This window comes from Corapipo altera, unplaced genomic scaffold (genome assembly GCF_003945725.1).
Source record: "Corapipo altera isolate COAL_440 unplaced genomic scaffold, ASM394572v1 0, whole genome shotgun sequence".
Taxonomy (NCBI): domain Eukaryota; kingdom Metazoa; phylum Chordata; class Aves; order Passeriformes; family Pipridae; genus Corapipo; species Corapipo altera.
Window position 1 is genome coordinate 1,087,313 of NW_020884872.1, and position 23,869 is coordinate 1,111,181.

Here is a 23,869-nt window from a genome sequence, read left to right on the forward strand (position 1 = left end):
AGCCCCAAAAACTTCGCCCCAACTTCAGGGCGAGGGTCCCGCCGCTCGGCACAGGGTCACCGGGCTCTGTGTCCCCAAAGAGGGGGGGTTCGGGTGGGTCCCAGTGTCCCCCTCCCTGCAGCGCAGGGAGCGGAGGGAGAGGCGTGGGCTGCGGGGAAGGCTGGGCTCGCATCTCGCTCTCTTTCTACTAATCCACCTAAAAGCGGTTATTTAGGAAGTGGTTGTGCCGTGCTGCTCAGCTCCCTCTCGCCATGCCGTGCAGCAGCTGATTTTGGCCAGAGGAGCTGTGGCTGCCCCATCCCTGGGAAGTGTTTAAGGCCAGGATGGACCCTCAGAAACTTGGTCCAGGGAGTGGCATCCCTGCTCATGGCAGGGGCTTGGATCTAGATGGGCTTTAAAGTCCCTTCCTATCTAAACCATTCCATGATTCTTTCCCTGTGAGCGCTGGTGAGGCCACCCCTGGAGTGCTGTGTCCAGCTCTGGGCCCTCAGCTCAGGAAGGACATTGAGGGGCTGGAGCAGGTCCAGAGGAGAGCAACGAGGCTGGGGAAGGGACTGGAGCACAAGTGCTGTGAGGAGAGGCTGAGGGAGCTGGGGCTGTTCAGCCTGGAGAAGAGGAGGCTCAGGGGAGACCTCCTCACTCTCTGCAACTCCCTGACAGGAGGGGGGAGCCGGGTGGGGGTTGGTCTCTTTTCCCAGGCAATGATCAGCAAGACAAGAGGGCTGAGTGTTCATCTGTGCCAGGGGAGGTTTAGGTTGGAGATTAGAAAGAATTTCTTTGCAGAGAGGGTGCTCAGCCATTGGAATGGGCTGCCCAGGGAAGTGGTGGATTCTCCATCCCTGGAGGTGTTTAAGGACAGACTGGATGTGGCATCAGTGCCATGGGCTGGGAACCACAGCGGGGTTGGATCAAGCAAGGGTTGGACTTGATGATCTCAGAGGTCCCTTCTAACCCAGCTGATTCTATGATTCCATGATTCTATGATCCTGTGTCCCACAGCACGATGGCCACAGGGATATGGATATCACTGATTCTTTGCTGTGCAGAATCCCTGCACAGGCTGGATGGAGCAAAGGTGTGGATGAAAGGAGAGCACCTGTAAGGTGATAAAACATTCCCAGTCAAAGGCGCTCAGTAGCTTTTGCTGCTTCCCATTCAGGAGGAATTTGTTGCTGGAAAGGGTGGTCAGGCCTTGGAGGGGATGCCCAGGGAGGTTTGGAGTGCCCAGCCCTGGAGGTGTCCCAGGAAGGTCTGGCCGTGGTACTCAGTGCTCTGGGCTGGGGGACAAGGTGGGGATGGGGCACAGGGGGGACTGGATGACCTTGGAGGGCTTTTCCAACCTCAGAGATTCTGGGATTCTGGGATTCTGTGCCTGTCCTCACAGCCAGCAGCACCAGAGCCAGAACTCCTGGTACCATTTCCGGGTAGCTCCTACTGCCCATTTTCACCTCTCCCTGCACCAAACTTTGCTGCTCAGGCTCCTCAAGAAGCACATTCTCTTTTCCAAGGTCACTTGGGTTATCCTAGGGAAAACCCTGCTCCGTTTCCAAACAAGCCTGGGACCAGCCTGGAATTCCACCCTGAAGTCAGATATGGGAAAAGCAAAACAGACTCTGCCCCTCTTTGATAATTGTCTGGCCAAAGTTTAGTCTCTGTCCCAGAGTAGGGGGAAAAAAATTACCTCCAGAAAGAGATTTTCAGAAAAAAGAAACCTTATTTTTCAAATGTTTTCTGAAAAAAACAAACCAAAAAAACAAAAGAAGAAACACTTTAAATGAAGTGTCTCCTCACGTCTCCCTGTCCCACAACAGTAACCTCCAGCTTTGCTGGGTCCTGGGAGGACTTTAGGGAGTGTGTGAGCAGTGAGTGGGACTGAAGTGTGCCCTGATCCTGCTCTCCTTGCCCATGGCCATCCCCAGGCTGTGCTGGGACAGGGAGGTGGTGATGATCCAGTGGAAGGTGTCCCTGTCCGTGGCAGGAGGTTGGAACAAGATGATCTTTAAGGTCAATTCCAACCCAAACCACTCCATGATTCCATGATCCTCTGAAGATGGTGCTAAGCCAGGTTGGGCTTGGGTTAATAATCCCTAATGCTCTGCTCCCCTTGGATCTGAAATTCCAACAAGCTGAACGACTCCGGGATCACAAATTTTTTGCCAGTCCTTTTCCTGTTCCCATGTTAGAATCCTGGAATATCCTGAGCTGGAAGGGACCCACAAGGATCATTGAATCCCACTCGATGTCCACAAACAGCTCTTTGTATTTTCAAGTTTTCCCCTTGCTCAAAAGTCATTGGAAAATGTTTTCCCCCTGGATTTTCTGCATGGTTTGCTGGATTTGAACTGGATTGCTCAGTTGCAACTCAGAAATGCAGTTTTGGAGCTCCAAAACAACATTTTGTTTTGGAGGGAAACGAAACATTTTAAGGGAAACATTTTGTGTGATGGAAAACTTCTGGTTCAAACATTGATTTGATTAGATTTGAGTTTCAAAGTAAACACAGGATCTTTTTGTAGAGAGTTGAGCTCAGAACTCAAGTCAAGAAAGAATCAAGAAAATTCAAGATTCTGTTTCCAGAACTGCCAGACTTTGATGATTCTTCCCTGATTCTTCAGCCATGAAGAGGAGGAAGATGCCCTTCCCTGGGTAGTTTAAGCAGTTCCTGGGTGTATTTGACTATCTTTGGGTGCCACTTTGGCCAAACTGAACTGCAAAGTGCTTTATCAGCCTGCTTTCCTGGGAGATCAGTGCTTGTGTGATGGTTCCCTCTGTCCCTCCCCCAGCCCTGGTGGTTCGTGGGCCAACTTTAACTAAATTGGATGGAGCAGAAGTGGCCTCAAGTTCCTCCAGCTCTCCCAGAACACGGTGGGAGCAGAGAGGCTCTGTCAGTGCTCCCAGAGAAGGGGCACTGTGAGAGACTCCTCAGGAAGGGAAAAACCTTTAATCAGATTAAAGCCTTATCAGGTGTTATCAGAAAACACATCCAGGTCTGGAGGAAACCAGCCCTCCCTGGCTCTCCCTAGGACAGCATCTTCTGGCTTTTTAAATGCATCAAACCACCCTTGCCTTGAGTTCAGGTGGCTCCATCCCTCTGGAATTTTACCAGAAGTCCAACACTTCCACAGGGAAGGTCTTGAGTGGCTTGACAAGCTTTCAAGCCAAGCTCTTTGAAATTTCCACTAAGGAAAGAATGGCAAATTCTCAGGAATTTTCCACAGCCCCCCAGCAGCAAGGGAGGCTTTCACCATCTTACACTTGTTGGGGGGAAAGTCCACATTAACATGATGAGAGCATTTAGATTTATTGTTAATATCAAAAACATTATTGTCCATGGTCTCCTCATTGGAGATATTCCAGACCCAGGGACCAGGTGACCCAGTGTGGGCCCTTCCAACCTCACCCATCATGGGATTCTGTGAAGAACATTTTTGATGCCACTGGTCACATCATTAGAATGCACTGGGATGATTCTCAGACAGGTCTTGAGATCCTCCAGTGCTGATTATCTTACAAACAGAAACATCCCAAAGTTTTCTGGGGCTCAGGCAAAGAAACTCAGAAAGTCCAACATTAAATCTCACACAATTATTTCTCCAAAAGGGTTCTGGTTTGATGGAGGGACTGGGATGATATTCCCAGCAGGACACAAGCCAGCATGCTTAGTTTTATTTATTGCAAGGCACATTTAAAGGTAATGCTAAAGTAGGATTAGGGTTAAAAAAAAAAAAAGTCTTGCAGTTATAATCTTTAGCACTTGAATCAACCCTTAAATCCTCCTCATTTTTTTTATCTACCACATCATAACTTGCATCAGAAGTGTGACACAAGCTGCTGACACAAGTTTCACATCTGTCAGAGGGAAAAGCTAAGAAACTGGTTCTAGAAATACTTCTCTTTTTCCTGGCCCTGCCCCTCCCTCCCCCATCCAGCACACGCCACTTTTTGAGCTCTGCCCTGATGTCATCGCGGCCCCAAAAGGAAACCCACGGGGCCAAGTCTCGTGCAGGAACCTTCTAGGACAACCTGGAAAAGGGAAAGCAAGAACCCACAGAAGCACAGGCCTGGTGATCCGGTGGCAGAGTGGATTAAACTTGGGATTTTGGGGAAAAAAAATCAGAGACCTCGTGGGTGTATTCAGCGCTCGCATGGAAAGGAGCGAAATGTGTTGTCCCAGGATTCTGGGTAGGGTTAGAAATTAAGGAGTAGGGTTGTGGAACAGCACCAGGAGAAGCCAGGCCTTCCATGCCATGGAAGTTGTGGATTTCTCCATCCCTGGAAGTGTCCAAGGCCAGGTTGGGTGGGGCTTGGAACAACCTGGGCTGGTGGAAGGTGTCCCTGGGGTGGCACGAGATGACCTTTCAGGTTCCTTCCAACCCAACCCAATATGTGATTCCATGAATCCATGATCCCCTTCTGGCTTTCTGCATCACATGGACAGGGATGGGGCTCCAGGCATCAGGATCAAAGGGAGGAAGTGCAAGTGCTCAGCACAGAACTCTGGTTTCTTTTGGCACCTGTATCCATCTAATTCCAACTGAAACAGGAAGATATTGGTGAAGGAAAGGTCCATAATTTACTGAGGTGACAGGAGGACAAGGGGGGACTTAATCCAAACACTGAAATTCCAAAAAAAAGCTGGACAAATGCCAGTGGATTATCCTCAGAACACAAGTGTGGGAGTTGCTTATATTGCATTTTCCTGGTTCGTGGGCAAAAGCAGCTCCAAACACCTTTGTCCCAAATGGCAGAGGTTGGGCCTCGTGTTTCCCTCACCCAGCCATCCTGGGATCTCCAACTGGTCAGGAATGTGCCCTATCCAAGCTGGAAAACGCAGCCCCAGGTGGAATTATTGCAGAGGTCAGCTGAGGAAAAGATGCTTTGCTTAATTCAAGGGCTAAATCAGTCAGGCAGTGAAATCCTTCCTCCCCTTCCCGCTCCCTTCCTGACTTTCTCTCCTTCTCCCGTGTCCAAAATATTCACTATGGATTTTTTTTTTTCTTCCTTTCATGCACACTCCTTGGCACTCAAACATATTATCCAAACTTGGGTTCTTTTTTTTTTTCCTTCCTTTTTTATAGGATAACTGGAAGCTCGTCGGGCTCCAGACGCAGAAACGAAAACCAGCAGCGAAATGAGCAACGCAAAAGTCACTCGCTAGAAATGTTTGGGGTTCGTTTGTCAGGGGCAAAATGTTGCAAACAGCAGCATTTCACAGAAACCTCAATGACAAGGTAGTTTGTTTTCTCACCAAGGGAAAAATAAGCCAGGGAAAACTTTGCTGCAGCCAATTATACCCCAAAATAGGACAGCTGATGTTTTTAAATAGGTTATTTTTCTAATTTCTCGCTTCGTTCCTTCTTTGAACTGCAGTTTGAAACAGGAGATGTCTTCGTGTCTCCTGCATTTTTGGGCAGAGAAATAAATAATTTAAAGATCCAGCAGTGCTGTGCAAGAAAAGAGGTTGAGACTTGAGAAGTGAGGGACTTTCTGCCAGGAAGCAAATTAAGGAACAGGGAAAAGATTTTCCATGAAAACAAGTTGAAATCTGTCAACGAATTTTGTGAAATCATCTTTTTGGATTTGGTTTGAACCAGAAGCTCTGGAAGGTGTATTAAAGCTGAACCTTCAGCAGGGCAGGGGGGGAATGTGCCCCTCTGCCCCCTCAGGTGAGACCCCCCTGCAGAGCTGCTCCAGCCCTGGGGAACAGCACAGCAAGGACATGGAGCTGCTGCAGAGAGTCCAGAGCAGGCCCCAAGAGGATCCCAGGGCTGGAGCAGCTCTGCTGGGAGGAAAGGCTGGGAGAGCTGGGATTGTTCAGCCTGGAGAAGAGAAGCTTTGGGGGGAACTGATTGTGGCCTTGCAGGGCCTGAAGGAGCTCCAGGAAAGATGGAGAGAGACTATTTCCAAGGGCTGGAGGGACAGGACAAGGGGGAATGGCTTCAAAATGGCAGAGGGTAGGGTTAGATGGGATATTGGGAAGGAATTCCTGAGTGTGAGGGTGGGAAGGGGCTGGGATAGAATTCCCAGAGAAGCTGTGGGTGCCCCTGGATCCCTGGAAGTGTCCAAGGCCAGGTTGGAGCAACCTGGGCTAGTGGAAGTTGTCCCTGCCCATGGCAGGAGGAGGCACTGGATGATCTTTAACGTCCCATCCAATCCCAACCATTCCATGATTCTGTGATGCTGCTCCGAAGCCAAAAGCATTGATGTGAAACGGCCCCACCCACCTGGGCCAGCAATGACACAACTACAGGTTCTTCAAACCTTTGTCTGCAGGAGAACAACCATCACAGGCCTCATCCAGTGCCCAAAAACATCAGCCAGGTCTTTGCAGTGGCTTTGTTGGCTCTTTGATCAGATACTGGCTACACATAATACCAGATTGCTCTAAATGCCACAGGAAACTATGAACCTAAATCATCTTTCCTCGTGCAGAAATCTGTTTAATGGCATAAATTCACCCCACAGGGGAACCATAAATCCTTCTTCATGTTGGTAATATCTAGTTAGAGCTGAGCACTGTCCCAAATTGGATTGATTTTCTGCTACATGCACCTAAAAATACCAACACAATATAATATTAATCCTCAAAAGTAACACTCAAAGTTCTTTGGACTAAGGGGTGGGAGGATTGTGTTAATATTGTGTGTATAATTGCTATAGTATTTATTTGTGTATAGTAATAGATTGTATATATATTCCCTTCTCCCATACTGAGTTGTGTCTGTCTGAAAATTTCTCTTCGGTGTTGAGGTAAATTGTGGGGGGGGAAACTTGGATATTGGATTTTTGGGGGGTCAAACCCCCACACTGTGTAACAAAAACTGCTATTTACATTGCAATCCCTCTTAGGAGAAAAGAAAACCACCACAGCAATAACAGTTCTCTTATTCTAAAATTCAAATTCTCCATGACTTTTGAACCCAAGACGTTGATCCTGTTGATTTTTTTTTTTATCGAGGCAAGCCATTCACATTATTTATTTTCCACAACAGCCCAACATACTCTGTTTCATTAAGAAAAGTAAATCATTTTCTCCAGTGTAATGAGGGACAGCCAGAACAGGCTCATTTTCCTATATCAGACCCGAGTCTTGGTTTCAATGCTCGAGTTATTTTATGCTCAGTGTGAAAACTGTGTGGGTGTTTTAGCTCTGCACCTTATCAATTCTACAGGCTGGGTGCAGAAGCTCAAGAGAAACTGGAGCAGAGACCAAGGTGCCTTTTTCCTTTCAGAGGCGGCCAAAAGGATGGACAAAGTCATAACTGGATTTGTTTGCAGTGTTTGGAACAGTTAAATCACCTTATATTGCAGTTACTGATTTGCCAACACCTCTGCAAATTATAGACTCACAGAATGGGTTGGGTTGGAAGGGACAATAAAGATAATTTTGTTCCATGGGCAGGGACAACTTCCACTAGATCAGGTTGCTCCAAGTTTATCCAGCCTGGCCTTGGACGCTTCCAGGGATCCAGGGGTAGCCACAACTCCTCTGGGAATTCTATCCCAGCCCCTCCCCACCCTCACAGCCAGGAATTTTTTCCTAATATCCCATCTAAACCTCCCCTCTTTTACTTTAAAACCTTTCCCCCTTTGTTCACAAAGTCTTAACTCGAGTGCATCTTCCAGACACGAAAACCCAAAGTGCAAACCCCAAAGCTCATTTACATTTCGGTCCTGAAAAAAACCAGAAGCAGTTTTACAGAAGTCTGATATTATCTAGTAACTGTTATTTTAAAATATCAGGCACTTCCTAGGAACTGGGTGTGGCAGGGAGTCTCACACCAGTGCCCTCTCTGGATGGTGGGCACCATGGAAAGGTGGGCAGCGGCCTTGGCGTGTGGAGACTGCGCTGGTGAGGCCCCCACCTTGTTGCCTCTTCCTTGGAAAGGGTTTTTGGTGGTGTTTTCCAAAGGTGTGGTTGCACTCGTGGAAGTCCTGCCCCTCTCTGTCCCTCTGGGCAGGCCCAGAGTGTCTCCTCACCTCCCCTGTCCCCCAGGGGAGGGTCAGACCCCTGATGTAGGAGCTAAAGATAAATCAACAACTGCCAACCAGACCCAAAATCCCAGCCAACCCAAAGCTCCTGTCACAGCCCCACAGGATGTGCCATAAAGAATTGTTCCACATCAACGTTTCCTACGTAAAAGACTCAAAAAATTGAATTCTCCAGCCACAGTTCTGCTGCTTGGCATCACAGGAATGGCACTGGGGTCTTAATGCCACGTTTCTTTCAGCCCCTGTGTAGTGGAATCATGGAGACACTGGGGTTGGGAGAGACCTCCAGGATCATCCAGTGCCTGCCCAGCACCACCAGGATCACCCCGAATCCATGGGATGGAGCCTCTGGTCACTTCAGCCCTTCCCTCACACACAGCACAGGGAATTCAGGGCTCCACCAAGGTAAATCCCACCCCAAGGCCAGTCAGAGGCACAGACATTCCAGGAGGAGCAGCAGGTTGAGGTGTCCATGAGCCCGAGGAGGGAAGTGCTTCGGAGTAGGAAGAGCTTTTCCCAGGATCACAGAACCATCAAGGCTGGGAGAGAACTTCAGGATCACCCAGTTCCACCCTCACCCAGGGCCACCACAATCACCCCCAATCCATGGCCCCAAGGGCCACATCCAGACACCTCTGGGACACCCCCAGACACAGGGACTCCACCACCTCCCTGGGACTCTGATTCCAAGGCCTGAACACTCCTGCAGGGAAAGATTGTTTCTAATCTCCAACCTGAACCTGTTCTGGGGCAATTTAGGGCCATTTCCTCTCCTCCTTTCCCTTGAGAAATGGCAGCAGAGCCCGACCCCCCCTCCCTGCCCCCTCCTGTCAGGGAGTTGGGGAGAGCAATGAGGTCCCCCCTGAGCCTCCTCTTCTCCGTGACCACTTTATGCCTGTCTGCATGGACTGGGATGTAATCCTAGGAATTGGCCCTGGGGCACGTTTCCTGCCCCTGATCCTGCCTGCAGAGAAAAGGAGAAGCCTGGTTGAAGGCCTGGGGGTGTGAAGCAGCGCTGGCTGAAATCTCCCCAGCTTGTTTCATCTCAGGAGTGAAACCCCAGAGGTTCATCTGCTGCCCATGCTGAGCACCACAGAGAGCACTGACATCTTCAGGGCTGGGCTGGGGGGCACTCCCACACTCCAAAAAGGACATGGAGAGGCTGGAGCATGTCCAGGGAAGGGAACAGAGCTGGGGAAGGGTCTGGAGAACATGTCCTGTGAGGAGCAGCTGAGGGAGCTGGGGGGGTTTATCTGGAGAAGAGGAGGCTCAGGGGGGACCTCATTGCTCTCCCCAACTCCCTGACAGGAGGGGGCAGGGAGGGGGGGTCGGGCTCTGCTGCCATGTCCCGAGGGAAAGGAGGAGAGGAAATGGCCTCAAACTGCACCAGGGCAGGGTCAGATGAGAGATTAGAAACAATTTCTCCCTGTGGTCATGCCTTGGAATAAGTGTCCCAGGGAGGTGGTGGAGTCCCTGTGTCTGGGAGTGTCCCAGAGGTGTCTGGATGTGTCCCTTGGGGACATGGATTAGGGGTGATCCTGGTGGTGCTGGGGTGGGACTGGATGATCCTGGAGGTCTCTCCCAACCTTGATCATTCTGTGATTCCACGATTCCCAAAGACACAGGTCTGGCTGTCTCAGCAGCCATAAAATCATGCAAAAAAATGGGATTTATGTGAGATGTAGGTGGCTGAGAAGGTGCAAGACATTGGTCCCAAGGGAAGCACATGCTCAGCTCCACACTGTGCTGCTGCTTCCCCCTGAACACACGGGGTACCTCAAACCACTCCTCTTTCTCTTCCAAAATCCACCAAAAGGCACTTGGAGAGCTGGGTCGCTGCCTTCTGAGGTTGCTGATTTGAGGAGGATGGCAGGGCTTGCCCTCAGTGCAGCAGCACGAAATGTTTGTAGCAAATCACATCAAACTCGACCGGTTTTGAGTTCCCTTCCACTGCATTCGTGGAAAGATTTGTAAGGGACATAAACCTTTCAACTCACAGACAAAACCCCACCTAAGGGCAGCTCCTGAGCTGCTCAAAATCACAACTTCAGTGTGAAGGCAGAGGGCAGAAAACACCCTGCAAGAGAAAATATTCATGAGGCAAAAAGAAAAGCCCCAAACCCCTGTCATGGATTAATTTTGGGTTCGTTGGAATCAGAAACTCAAAATCAAAAAAAAAAAGCACAGGTTGGAACAAAAAAAACCTGCCCAGACAGATCAAAGGCAAAGAAATTTTTTCTCGCAGATCTTGGTGAAACGAAACTTGGTGAAGTTAAAATTCAGTTTGACAAGAGTTTCACTGGCAGGCAGAAGTGCCATTATTGGGGATGGATTGGAAACTCTACCCACCCAGCTCTCCTCCATCCTTTTCTTTCTCCTGTTTCAATCACCTGAATGTGTCCTTGTAAAGAATTTGGATTAAAATTTGTCTTGGTTGTGAACCCCTGCTCTGGCGGAGACCTCAGTGAGAGAAAAGGAGTTTGTTTTGGAAATGTCTTCCACTGGAAATCTCTAATTTCTGGTCCTCTTTCCACTGGCAGCAAGGCTGAGGTGTCTTGAATTCAGTGATGTTCAGGCTTCACCCATGTCCTCTGGGATTTGGGGTGAAATCTCTGGGTTTTGGGGTTCAACACCCCAGTTTGAGGAGAGATCTCTGGGATTTTGGATCCGACCCCCAAATTTAAGGGGGAAATATCTAGGATTTTGGATCCCAATCCCTAACTGTTTCTGCTCAGCTTTCCAAATCAAAAATAGAGCTTCCAACACCACCACTGTTGCCACCCCATGGAGCTTTGTGGGAGGAGATAATCCCCACTGCTCATCTCCTGGTTGGGGAGCTGACTCAAGCCCATCCAAATATTATCCATCCTCCTGAAACGGAGGGAATGAAGGAATGCAATGTTTTCTTGTCCTTCTCTCAGGCCAGTGAGTCACCCCCTGGCCAGTTCCAGATGTCATGGAGGAGGCCACAAATCATCTGGCAGATGCCAGACCTGCTTACACGGGATCTTCCTTTCCAAGCTTGAACAGAGACGGGTTTGTGCTCTGAAACAGGGCAGGGAAAAGAAGGGAGAACTTTAACCCTTCCAAAGCTGCTTTTTTTCTCACCTGGCTGGTACCTACTAAGAAATTATTGATGCTCTTAAAGGTCTTTTTCAGCCTAAACAGTTCTGTGATTTTCTGATTCTCTTGGGGATGGTTCTGGCCAGGGGTAAGATTTGAACTTGATGATCCTTCCAAGTCCTATTCTGTGATCCTCTGTTATGTACAGACAGATCCAGCTGGGATTTGGGATCCAAACCCCAATTCTGAGGGGAAAGCTCTGGGATTTGGAGTGAAATCTCTGGGATTTGGGGCCCAACCCCCAAATTTGAGGTGGAATCTCTTGGATTTGGGATGCAAACCTCCGATGTGCGGAAGGATCTCTGGGATTTGGGATGCAAACCTCAAATTTGGGGTGAAATCTCTGGGATTTGGAGTGAAATCTCTGGGGTTTGGGGTCCAAATACCCAATTTGAGGTAGAATCTCTGGGTTTTGGAGTGAAATCCCTGGGGTTTGGGGTACAAACCCCCATTTTGGGGTGGAATCTCTGGGATTTGGAGTGAAATCTCTGAGGTTTTGGGATGCAACCCCCATTTTGGGGTGAAATCTCTGGGATTTGGAGTCCAATCCCAAAATTTGGGGTGGAATCTCTGGGCTTTGAGGTGAAATCTCTGGGTTTTGGGGTTCAACCCCCCAGTCTGGGGAGAGATATCTGGGATTTGAGGTGCAAACCCCAATTTTAAGTGTGAAATATCTGGGATTTTGGGGTCCCAACCCCTAATTGTTTCCGCTCAGCTTTCCAAATTCTAAATTCTAAATCCAAAAAGGGCAATTCCTTTGCCACTCTTTCTTTAGGTACAGACTGTCCCCCCTCAAATCACAGGATGATGCAGATACTCCTTTGATGTTCTGAAGAAAAATTCTTCAGGAGTTCATAAATTACTTCCATAAACTTGCCCATATCATTGGCCTTCACATGCATTGAAAGACAGAGAGATGGATAAAGCAGACTGTTCTTTTGGGGTCATGCTTAGCAGTCAAATTAAATCAGGATTATCTTCTAGCAACGAAAAAAAAAGCAGTTTATTTTCCACTTGTATTTCGTGTGGGGAAGATCCTTTTATTTTCCACCAGAGATGTGGTGGAGCTGGAGTAAAACACAGTCCCAGGCAGAGCTGCCACCCAACAACCTCTTATTGAGGATAAAGGGCAAGGATAAACCAATCTGGGGGATCTGCAAGCCAGGCCTAACCCTAAATCCTTGCTAAGAGTCTTCACTGGGCTGAGTGCGACTGGTCCAACCTTCCCTCAGATATTTTAGGCCAGGATTAAATCTCTTGATCTCCCCAAAGCAGCGTGTTCCTCTCTGTCAGACACTTGAAATCATGATTATCTTCTAGTAATGAAAAAAAATGCAGTTTATTTTCCATTTGTATTTTGCATGGGAAAGTTACTTTTATTTTCCACCAGAGAGGTCCCTCAGATCTGGAGTAAAACACAGCCTCAGGCAGAGCTGGGACTCTGGTTGTTGCCACCCAACAACCTCTTATTGAGGATTAAGGGCAAGGATAAACCAATTTGGGGGATCTGCAAGCCACGTCTAACCTTAAATCCTTGCTAAAACTCTTCACTGGGCTGAGTGTGACTGGTCCAACACTCAATCAGATATTTTAGGCCAGGATTAAATCTCTTGATCTCCCCAAAGCAGCGTGTTCCTCTCTGTCAGACACTTGAAATCATGATTATCTTCTAGTAATGAAAAAAAAAAAAAAAAAAAAGCAGTTTATTTTCCACTTGTATTTTGTGTGGGGAAGATACTTTTATTTTCCACTAGAGCTGGAGTAAAACACAGTCCCAGGCAGAGCTGCCACCCAACAACCTCTTATTAAGGATAAAGGGCAAGGATAAACCAATCTGAGGGATCTGCAAGCCAGGCCTAACCCTAAATCCTCGCTAAGACTCTTCACTGGGCTGAGTGTGACTGGTCCAACACTCGATCAGATATTTTAGTCTAGGATTAAATCTCTTGATCTCCCCAAAGCAGCAGGTTCCTCTCTGTCAGACACTTGATTTCCTGTGCTCAGGTCTCACAGCCTTTCTCGAGGTTTTCAAATACAAAAAAAAAAAAGAGCTCAGGGAGGAGGCTGCAAAAATCAGATTTTGTGCAAAGTTTTTTCTTCTGGTGAGGCGAGGTTTTTATGAGCTCGGTGGGTTGTGGTGCTGACAGGAATTAACTCTTTGTCACAGCACAGGCAGTGCTGAAAAAGAGCTGAAAGGCTCCACCTCCCACACAGTGACAGAGCAGTTTGTGCTGCTGGGAATTATGGAATGATTTGGGGTGGAAGGGAGCTTAAAAATGATCCAGTGCCACTTCCTGCCATGGGCAGGGACACCTTCCACCAGCCCAGGTTGCTCCAAGCCAAAATCTCTCCAGCAAATTCTCCTGGCATTAAACTGAGTCTCTCCCCACTTCATACATCACCACAGAGAGGAGAAATTATTTCTTCCATCTTTAACCCAGAAAGACACCTCTGGAGTTGTACATTTGGGCCCCACAGCTCCTTATTTGCTGCCTTATTTTTTTTTTTTTTTGGCATCCTTTCTGCCCTGGTCAGAGCTGCCACTGCCAGCTGTGCCTCCTGCAAAATCCCACAATGGTTTGGGTTGGAAGGGACCTTAAAGATCATCCCATTCCAAGCCTGGACACCTTCCACTAGCCCAGGTTGCTCCAAGTTTATCCAACCTGGCCTTGGACACTTCCAGGGATAGGGAACACACAGCCCTGGAGGTGTTGGGATGGAGCCTCTCGTCACTTCAGCCCTTCCCTCACACACAGCACAGGGAATTCAGGGCTCCACCAAGGTAAATCCCACCCCAAGGCCAGTCAGAGGCACAGACATTCCAAGTTCAGGTGTCCATGAGCCCGGGGAGGGAAGTGCTTCGGAGCAGGAAGAGCTTTTTCCAGGATCCCAGAACCATCAACGTTGGGAGAGACCTCCAGGATCATCCAGTGCCACCCTCACTCACCACCACCAGGATCACCCCTAATCCATGTCCCCAAGGGACACTCCCAGACACCTCTGGGACACTCCCAGACACAGGGACTCCACCACCTCCCTGGGACACTTATTCCAAGGCCTGACCACTCCTGCAGGGAAAAGTCCTTTATCAGATCTCCAACCTGAACCTGCCCTGGTGGGCAGCACAGTGTGGGGCTGAGCATGTGCTTCTCTTGGGACCAATCTCTTGCACCTTCTCAGCCACCTGCGCATCTCTCATAAATCCCATTTTTTGCATGGTTTCATGGCTGCTGAGACAGCCAGACCTGTGTCTTTGGGAATCGTGGAATCACAGAATGATCAAGGTTGGGAGAGACATCCAGGATTATCCAGTCCCACCCCAGCACCACCAGGATCACCCCTAATCCATGTCCCCAAGGGCCACATCCAGACACCTCTGGCACACTCCCAGACACAGGGACTCCACCACCTCCCTGGGACACTTATTCCAAAGCATGACCACAGGGAGAAATTGTTTCTAATCTCCAATCTGACCCTGCCCTGGTGCAGTTTGAGGCCATTTCCTCTCCTCCTTTCCCTCGGGACATGGCAGCAGAGCCCGACCCCCCCTCCCTGCCCCCTCCTGTCAGGGAGTTGGGGAGAGCAGTGAGGTCCCCCCTGAGCCTCCTCTTCTCCAGATAAACCCCCCCAGCTCAGCTGCTCCTCCTAAAACATGTTCTCCAGACCCTTTTCTGGACTCACCACACTTTTATTAACATTTCCAAAGGAATAACCCCACAATTCCCGGGTGCTCCTTGGCACTGTTGAACTAAAAAGTGTATTTTTCCACATCACAAAAGTTCTCTGCTGGACTCCATTTCCATCTGATAAGAACCCAATAAAATGTTGCCCCACGAGTCTTCAGTGCCTCGATTGATTAATTAAAAAAATGCAACAAGGGCAAAACCAGGATTCACCTTCTTTGCAGTAAAAAATGAGGCAAAAGTGCCCTCCTGGAAAATATTATTCTTTGGGCTGTTTAGAGCTCCATAAAAAACCAGGGAAAAGATTAATTCTACTTCTAATTAATAGTCAAAATTATTAGGAAGTCTTACAGGACAGTAGAAGTCGAAAGAAATTAGGGGGGTGTGATGCCATGTAGTTATCTGGGAACCCTTTAAATATTTTTTATTATTATTATTTATTTATTATTTATATTTCTATTGTATTTCTATTATATTTCTATTTCTATTTCCATTTCTATTTCTATTTCTATTTCTATTTCTATTTCTATTTCTATTTCTATTTCTACTTATATTTCTACTTATATTTATATTTATATTTATATTTATATTTATATTTATATTTATATTTATAATTGTATTTATATATATTATATATTTTTATTTTTGTTATATTTTTATTTTTATTTTTATTTTTATTATTATATTATATTATATTTATTATTATTATTTATTTATTATATTGCTGTTGTATTTCTATTCTATTTCTATTTTTATTTCTATTTCTATTTCTATTTCTATTTCTATTTCTATTTATATTAAATTAATTTTTTATTTATATTAATTTTAATTTTTAGTTATTATTATATTACATTATATTTATTATTATTTATCTGTTATTTATATTTATATTTTATTTCTATTCTATTTCTATTTCTATTATATTTCTATTTCTATTTGTATTTCTATTTACATTATATTTATATTTATATTTATATTTATATTTATATTATTTTGCATTTATTATTATAATTTATTCATTATTTATATTATATTTCTTTTATATTATATTTATATTCATATTCACATTATATTTATATTATATTTATATTTATATTTATATTTATATTTATATTTATATTTATATTTATATTCATATTATATTTATATTTAAATTTATATTATATTTATATTTATTTGTATTTTACTTTTACTTTATTTTTATTTTTATTTTTCTTTATTATTCCAAGACCCCCCCAACAAGCCTCCCTTCAACTCCCCTTCCCAAACCCCCTCATTTTCCAACATCCAGCAGCTATTTCACCCCATCCTCATTTCTTTATGTCGTGGCAGAGGCCCGGAGCTGGTGTGGTGTGATAGAAACGGGGCCGCATCCTTTGTGGTGAACCACAGCCGATGAACGCGGCACTGCTGCCTTTGTCACCACTCCCAGAGCTTCTGCTTCCCCACTCCCCCCTCTTTTCCCCCCAATTTTCACGGAGCATCAGCCTAAAAAAAGAATTAATGGATTTCCTTCTGCCCGGGTTGATAAAGAGAAATCCACGGCCTAAAAAAAGCGGGTTGTTTTCCCCTTCACCTCAGGGTTTCGGTTGAGAGAGAAAGGCCGAGAAATTTTGGCGGGAAAAAAAAAAAGAGAGAGAAAAGGGACGGTTTGGGGACATTTCAAAGGACCAGGCTCTGGGATTTTGGGGGGAATCTCTGGGATTTGGGGTGGAATCTCTGGGATTTGCGGTGGAATCTCTGGGTTTCAGAGTCCAAACCCCGAATTTGGGGGGGAATCTCTGAGATTTCGGGTGGAATCTCTGGGTTTTGGGGTCCAAACCCCCAATTTGGGGAGAGATGTCTGGGATTTGGGGTGAAATCTCTGGGTTTTGGGGGTTCAACCCCCAAATTTGGGGTGGAATCTCTGGGATGTGGGGTGGAATCTCTGGGTTTCAGGGTCCAAACCCCAAATTTGGGGTGGAATCTCTGGGATTTGGAGTCCAAACCCCAAATCTGGGGAGAAATCTCTGGGATTTGAGGTCCAAACCACAAATTTGGGGTGGAATCTCTAGGATTTAGGGTGGAATCTCTGAGTTTTGGGGTTCAACCCTCCAGTTTGGGGAGAGATCTCAGGGATTTGGAGTCCAAAACCCAAATATGGGGAGAGATCTCTGGGATTTGGAGTGAAATCTCTGTATTTTGGGCTACAAACCCCAAATTTGGGGTGGAATTTCTGGGATTTGGAGTGAAATCTCTGGGGTTTGGGGTTCAACCCCCCAGTTTGGGGAGAGATCTCTGGGATTTGGAATCCAGACTCCAAATTTGGGGTGGAATCTCTGGGATTTGGAGTGAAATCTCTGGGGTTTGGGGTCCTAAACCCAAATTTGGGATGGAATCTCTGGGATTCTGAGGTGAAATCTCTGGGATTTGGAGTGAAATCTCTGGGATTTGGGATCCTAACCCCAAATGTGGAGTGAAATCTCCGGGATTTGAGGTGAAATCTCTGGGTTTTGGAATCCAAACCCCCAACGTGGGGAGAGATCTCTGGGATTTGGAGTTCAAGCCCTAAATTTGGGGTGAAATCTCTGGGGTTTGGGGTGAAATCTCTGGGTTTTGGGTTCAACCCCCCGGTCTGGGGAGAGATCTCTGGGATTTGAGGTCCAAACCTCAAATTTAAGGGTGAAATATGGGATTTTGGGGTCCCAACCCCTAATTGTTTCCGCTCAGCTTTCCAAACGGAACTTTCCAATTTCTAAATCCAGGAAGGGCAATTCCTTTGCCACTCTTTATTTAGGTTCAAACTGTCTCCTCTCAAAAAACAGGATGATGCAGATACAATAAATTTTGGCGGGAAAAAAAGAGAGAGAAAAGAGACGATTTTGGGACATTTCAAATGACCAGTCTGGGTAAACACTGTTGAGAAACAGGCTGAGAACGACCCACCCCGGGAATGATGATTATTTTTCTTGCTCCTGAGCCCAAATGTTGCTTTTGCTGCGCCCGAGATTTTGAAACTCTGTGAAAATTCGTTTGGGTGAAGAAAGGGACAAAAAGGGAACTGCTGGAAAACCGTCACAGGCTTTGAAGGAAAGGAAATTCAAACAGAAGGTCCTCTGGCAGTGATGAAATATCTACTCTACGACTCAACCCAAGAGATGTTGGCCAAGGATTTCCAGCACGGGGAGGTGGGAGTTGGATCCCGAGCCAGGAGTTGAACCTGGGTTACCAAAATTGCATGAATATGGAATCAGAGGGTGGAATTTGGGTTGGAAGGGACCTTAAAATCATCTCATTCCAAACCCCTGCCGTGGGCAGGGACACCTTCCACCAGCCCAGGTTGCTCAGAGCTCCAACCAACCAGGCCTTGCATACCTCCAGGTGTTCTTAAGGTACCCAACATGTCCTTCAGCCTCACAGGACTTGTCTAGTCCACCAAGAAACACAGAATTTTGGTGCTGTAGCAACAATACCAACAATAATGAATATTGAGGAGGACAATAAACCCCATTCCGGGGTGTTGAGTTAAATCACTTGCTGGATCAACCGGCTTTAATGAAACTCCTCCTTTTCTGGACAAATTGGTCCTTGGTCTTCAAGCAGCTGCTCTCAGGTTTTTTTTCGGGCCCCTGCCTGCAACACTGTGCCCCCTGTCACCCCTCCTGGCCCTGCTCTGCCACTCTGCAAGCGCAGTCCCCACTCAGAGGTTCACTCCGCTTTTTTATCAGAGGCACAAAATTTCCCTCCCTCCACCCCCTCTCTCCACCGGAGGAGCCTTCCTGTGCTACAGATTAAACGCCGAGCTAATAAATAAATAAATAAATAATAATAAAAAAAAATAATAATATAAAAAAAAAGGGCTGACGAATCGCAGGAAGATCCTCCTTGTTATTTTAGCAGTATTGCTTCCTCTGCCCGCTCGGGGTGCTGAGCGATGGCAGCTGCCGGAGCAGTTTGGCCACGTCTCGCTCAAGCCCTTCAAGCATCTCCCCCGCCCTGGCGAGAGAAGGTGCTGCGAGCTCCGGTGACTCACCCACGGCTCTCTCTGCCATTCCCAGCGCCAGGAAACACAGATGTAGACACGGGGCTTTTGACACGGGGGGAAGGAAAAAAAAAGGAGCCGGAGCGAGGCGGGAGAGCTGTTAAACGTTTGGGCATCCTGCCCCGTGCCCGCGTCCCCGCCGGGTGCCACCCGAGCTGCTGCCGGTTGGGACGAGCCTTCCGCATTCCCAAACCCGCTCTTTAACAGGGATAAACTCCTGACTCATCTCGACCCCGCCAGCGAGGCCGGGAAATAAGTCTGGGACTATAAAGTGCTGCTCCCTGGCCGAGCCCGAGGAGAGGAGCGGTGCCGGTGCCATCCTCGCGGGCTGCGCGGAGGGATGGGGAGGGCAGGCGAGAGGGGAAAAGTTCAGCCGGAGAGTGAAAATATTTGGGAAGGCGGTTTTGAGGGGGCAGGAGAGCTCCTCGGGCCAGTGCCCGGGTTCGGCGGGGTGAATAAGGGGTGAATAAGCCGTGACTAACCCGGAGGCTCCGAGGGGGGTTCTGAGAACGCCACACGGAGCCTCTGGGGCGCTGCTTTAAGAAGGGCAGGCGGCGGGTGAAGCCTTTCAAGTCCCCCCTCAGCCCTTTCCAGAGCTGCTTCCCCCCTCCAAGATTCCAGCGGTTCCCCCCTCAGAGCCCAGCGGGGCATCAAACCCTCCCTTCGCCCCGGCCACGCGAGCCGCAGCAAACTTTTAAGCAGGTTTCTAAGCTTTGCCCGGCTTTCCCCTGGTGGACATGCCTTTAAGTCAGGCTCAAAGTCCAGCCTAAGTGAGGCAGCATCACGCTCTGCTGGCTCCGGGCACCGGCTGCTCCCTGCCTGAGATACGCGTCGTTGGCTGCCGGCTGTCACTTGTCATGGCAGTGGCTCAAAAAAGTCAGAATCCTGCCCCAAAAAAAAAAAGGATCGGGAAAGGGTGGCTCGTGCTCCCACCGTTGTGTCTGCAGTCGTTCACACGAGCCGTTCCAGCCCACTTTGATTTACGAAGAGCAAATTCACGAGCACATTGGAACAGCTTGGACGAGCCCTCGTTACAATCTCCCTGATTAGCTAACGAGATGATATTCCTGCAAGCTCGGTGTTGACCTCCAGGAGAGAGCCTCAAAGCCAAACCGAGGTGGGAAAAGGCATGTACTACAAGCAAAAAAAAAAAAAAAAAACAAACCCCAGACAACTCTCCAAACGTGCATTTTCTCCGGCGTGGGAAAGTCGAAAGCATATTTAGAAAATTCTGAATGGCACTTACCTCTCAAGAAGTGCTGGTAAGAAGGAAGTGACTCAAATATGCTGTTCGAAGCCATTGTTTCCTCTTTAAAACTCACTCTCTCTCTTTCCTGGGAAGGGATCTATGATTTCTTCCACCTTGGGGAGCGAAAAATGAAGGTTGGTCATTGTTGCCACCGCCACCATCGCCGCTCGCTCGGAGTTATCCCGGCACGAGGGCGGATGGGGGGGGTTTTTTTTTTTTTTTTTTTTTTTTGTGCTGAAAAAGAAACTCTGAAATCGTTTCTTAAAAAGAAGCAAGGAGAAAAAAAAAAAGAAAAAGAGAAAAAAAAAAAAAAAGAGAGTGGCTTGGTTGTGGTTGCTGATGCTTACCACCCTACGAAACCCTCTGTGGTTTTGCAGTCGCAGCGGCTTCGCCCTCCCTTCGCTGACCAATCTCCCGGACCCGCTCTCGTGTGACTGCCTCAGCACCCAACTTGTGGTTCTGTGGTTGTTTATGAGGGCCCAAAAGAGTGTTTCACCCAACCAAAATTACAAATTTAACTGTTCCCCTTTTTGCCACGACCTGCCTCCATTGGTCCCTGCGGGTCACGTGACGGGAGTGATGTCGAGTTTCTTCTTCTTTTTTTTTTTTTTTTTTTGCTTTTCCTTTTCTCCCCCCCTTTTTTTTTTTTTATTTTTTTTTTTTTAACTTTCTGAAGTCATGCCCTACCCACTCCACCTGCCCTCCCCGGGGCTGCTGCAAGGCAGGGATGGGAGTCTGCTGAGGGAGGGAAAAGCAAAGTGACTCACCAGCCCTGATGCTCCCAAATGGACTTTTGCTGAGTTAGTTCAGCTCCCTTTGTTTGGTTGTTTGTGGTTTTTGGAACTCCTGATTATTTTGATAGAGGGTTTCCATTGCTGCTTAGTCCATAGTAATTCAAACCTGGGTATTTAGGCAGGATGTGCAACTCATCCTGTAAAACATTAGGGATCAGCTGGAGGGAAGACCACTGCCTGGGGAGAGAAAGCTGTAAAAAGATATTTTAAAAAAAAATATGAGGAAAAAAAAGAAAAACAAGCTGTCAGGGGAGATAAAAAAAGCCCCAACATGATTTTGAATCTGTCTGATGGCACTTTCTAAGGAGTTCCTGAAGGTCACAGTTAGTTACTTCCATGGGGTCTAATCCAATGGTCCTTCTTTAGCACTACAACTGGTCTTCCTTTTCCTTCTCCCTTCCCAAGAGAAGGAAAAACAAATTAAAAAGAAAAGGCCTAAATCTAGCAATTAAATGACAGTTCTGGCTCTGGCTGTGTCAATGCAAAAAGAGGGGAGAAAATTCACTTCCTGCTCCATGGAGCAGGAATCCCTGGATAAAATTAGGTGTTTAATGCATTTTGATTTTTTAGAATGTCTCTTTTCCTGACACTTCCTGCGTTTCAAGGGCAAATGTTGTCCACCAAGGCATCTTGATTTCCTTGTGGAGTTAACAGGGAGCTCTGTGTCTGTGTATAGAGTAGATTTTCCTCAAAAAAAAAAAAAAGGTAATTTGCCAAATCAGGAGCTTGTAGATTCCCAGGATGGTTTGGGATGGAAGGGACATTAAAGATCATCCCATTCCAACCCCCTGCCATGGGCAGGGACACTTTCTACCAGACCAAGTTGCTCCAACCTGGCCTTGGACACTTCCAGGGATCCAGGGGCAGCCACAGTTTCTCTGGGAATTCTATCCCAGGGCCTCCCCACCCTCCCAGCCAGGAATTCCTTCCCAAAATCCCATCTATCCTTACTCTCTGATAGTTTGAAGCCTTTCCCTGTGTCCTATCACTCCATCCCTTGCCCCAAGTCCCTCTCCAGCTCTCCTGGAACCCCTTTAAGCACTGGAAGGTGCTCTGAGGTCTCCCCAGAACCTTCTCTCCTCCAGGTTGGACAATCCCAAAAAAAGCTTCTCGTGATGCCAAAGGATTTGGCAGCCACACAAATTACCTGGGAAATTGGGAATTCTTCCCAAATGAATTTCCTGGAAAAAAAAAACCAACCAAACCAGCAAACAGAGCAACTCTGAGCAGCAAGAACAGGGAATTTAGGACACTCCACAACCACGCTCTGAGCTTGGCTTAATCCCGAGTCAGGTTTTTTCCTGCTTCCCGGTTTTCCTACCACAACGAGCCGCCAAGTTTTTTGGCTGGACCGGGATAAAACCTCTTCCCGCTCCCGGAGTTGGAATCTTTCCACTCCCGTGTAAACAATCCAACGAGCATCCATCTGCCAGCGGCGTCGGCTCCCCTGGGCTGCTCGCCTGGAGCCGGGATGGGGCCGGGGGATCCCACCGGGAATGCACATCCCAGCTCCCGGCGCAGCTCCCGGCAGGATTCGTGCCCTGGGGCGGGCGCTGCGGGGCCGGGACCGGCAGAGGGAGCTCGGGCTGGTGGGACCTTAATTTTGGCTTCACTTTTCTCGAACTTACCGACCCTGGAAGTTTAACTTGGCTGCTCCAGGCACGGAACTCCAGGACCTTGTGGAACATTCATCCGTGTGGGAGTCAAAGCCCCAAATTTCAGAAGTGTCTGTCACCATAAATAAAGATTTTAAATGAGGAGATGCACAATGTGCTGAGTCACCTGTGACTGTACATCAGCTCTGTCCCAAAAACAGGACCATGGGATCATAGAATCATGGAATATCCTGAGCTGGAAGGAGTCCCAAGGATTATCCGAGTTCAGTTCCTGCCCGGAACACCCCAAAAATCCCTGTGAGTGTTGTCCAAACCCTCCTGGAGCTCTGGCAGCCTTGGGGCCGTGCCCACTGCCCTGGGGAGCCTGGTCAGTGCCCAGCACCCTCTGGGGGAAGAACCTTGTGCTGAGATCCACCCTGAGCCTGCCCTGTCCCAGCTCCAGCCCTTCCCTGGGTCCTGTCCCTGCTCCCAGAGGTCGGAGCTGCCCCTCGGGAGGAAGGATGAAGGATGTGTTGGAAGGTTTTTAAATGCCCTCAGGGATTGGAAATGAGGCCACCAGGGATGTGTTTCGGTGTGCCCAAGGGCTGTGCTTGGGCCAGATCTCTGCTGTGACAGGAAAAAAATCAAACCTCTTTATTCCTTCCCCTTTGTCCTGGCATCCAGAAAAAGGACTCCTCCTGCAGGAACTCTAATCCCTGCCTGCTCAGAAGGTAGATTCAGAGCCTTAAATCACTATTTGGGCCCTGAGCGACCTGAATGCCAACCCTGTGACAAGGGAATGACAAGTCACACAATGACACTTGAAAATAAATGATCTTTAGGATCCCTTCCAACCCAAAACCACGGTGTGATTCTTTGATTCCGTGATTCTGTGATTCCTGTTGCATTTTATTCCTCTTTTCCCGGTGGCCAGGGCTGGGATGGACAGGCAGGGCATGTGCTGTGAGTGCCCAGCAAATGCCAGCTATGCTGATCCCCCTCACCTCAGTCATCTGCTGGGGCATAACTATGTGACAAGCAACACACTTGGGCCGGTTTTGTCATCTCCTGGATGGCAGATGATGCAAGAGAAAAGCCTGAGTGTTTCCACACACAGCCTGCCCTTCCAGTCTCCCACTTGGCAACAGTCAGCTGGAAACAGGACATGGGAACAGGCTCTGGTGAGGTCGAACCACCCTGAATTTTCAAGGAATGGGTTGTGCCACGTGGGCCTCCAGCAGAAGGATGAACTGTTCTTCTCCCACCCACCAGAGAGAAGCTGTGAATCCCCCCCAAAAAAATTGGGCAAGGGGTGCTGGCAACGCTCCACAAACCACAGAGTGCCATGTGGAGCTGGGAGAACATCAGCTGTTCCTGCAGCCTCACCGTCCATCTGTGGCAAAATGTGCCCT

The 23,869-nt window shown here is 47.9% G+C and overlaps 1 protein-coding gene across 1 annotated transcript in view; it reads right to left on the reverse strand.

Moving 5' to 3' along the window:
- The window catches only part of RUNX1 (runt related transcription factor 1), a 183,982-nt gene extending 163,483 nt beyond the window's left edge, over positions 1 to 20,499 (reverse strand). The window contains exons 1-2 of the mRNA XM_027634564.1: positions 20,416 to 20,499; positions 20,066 to 20,181 (exon numbers count right to left, since the gene is read on the reverse strand). Coding sequence (XP_027490365.1) covers positions 20,066 to 20,120 — 55 coding nt within the window. The 5' untranslated portion in view covers positions 20,121 to 20,181; positions 20,416 to 20,499. The remainder of the gene's footprint in view (positions 1 to 20,065; positions 20,182 to 20,415) is intronic.
- Between the last annotated feature and the right edge of the window lie 3,370 nt (positions 20,500 to 23,869).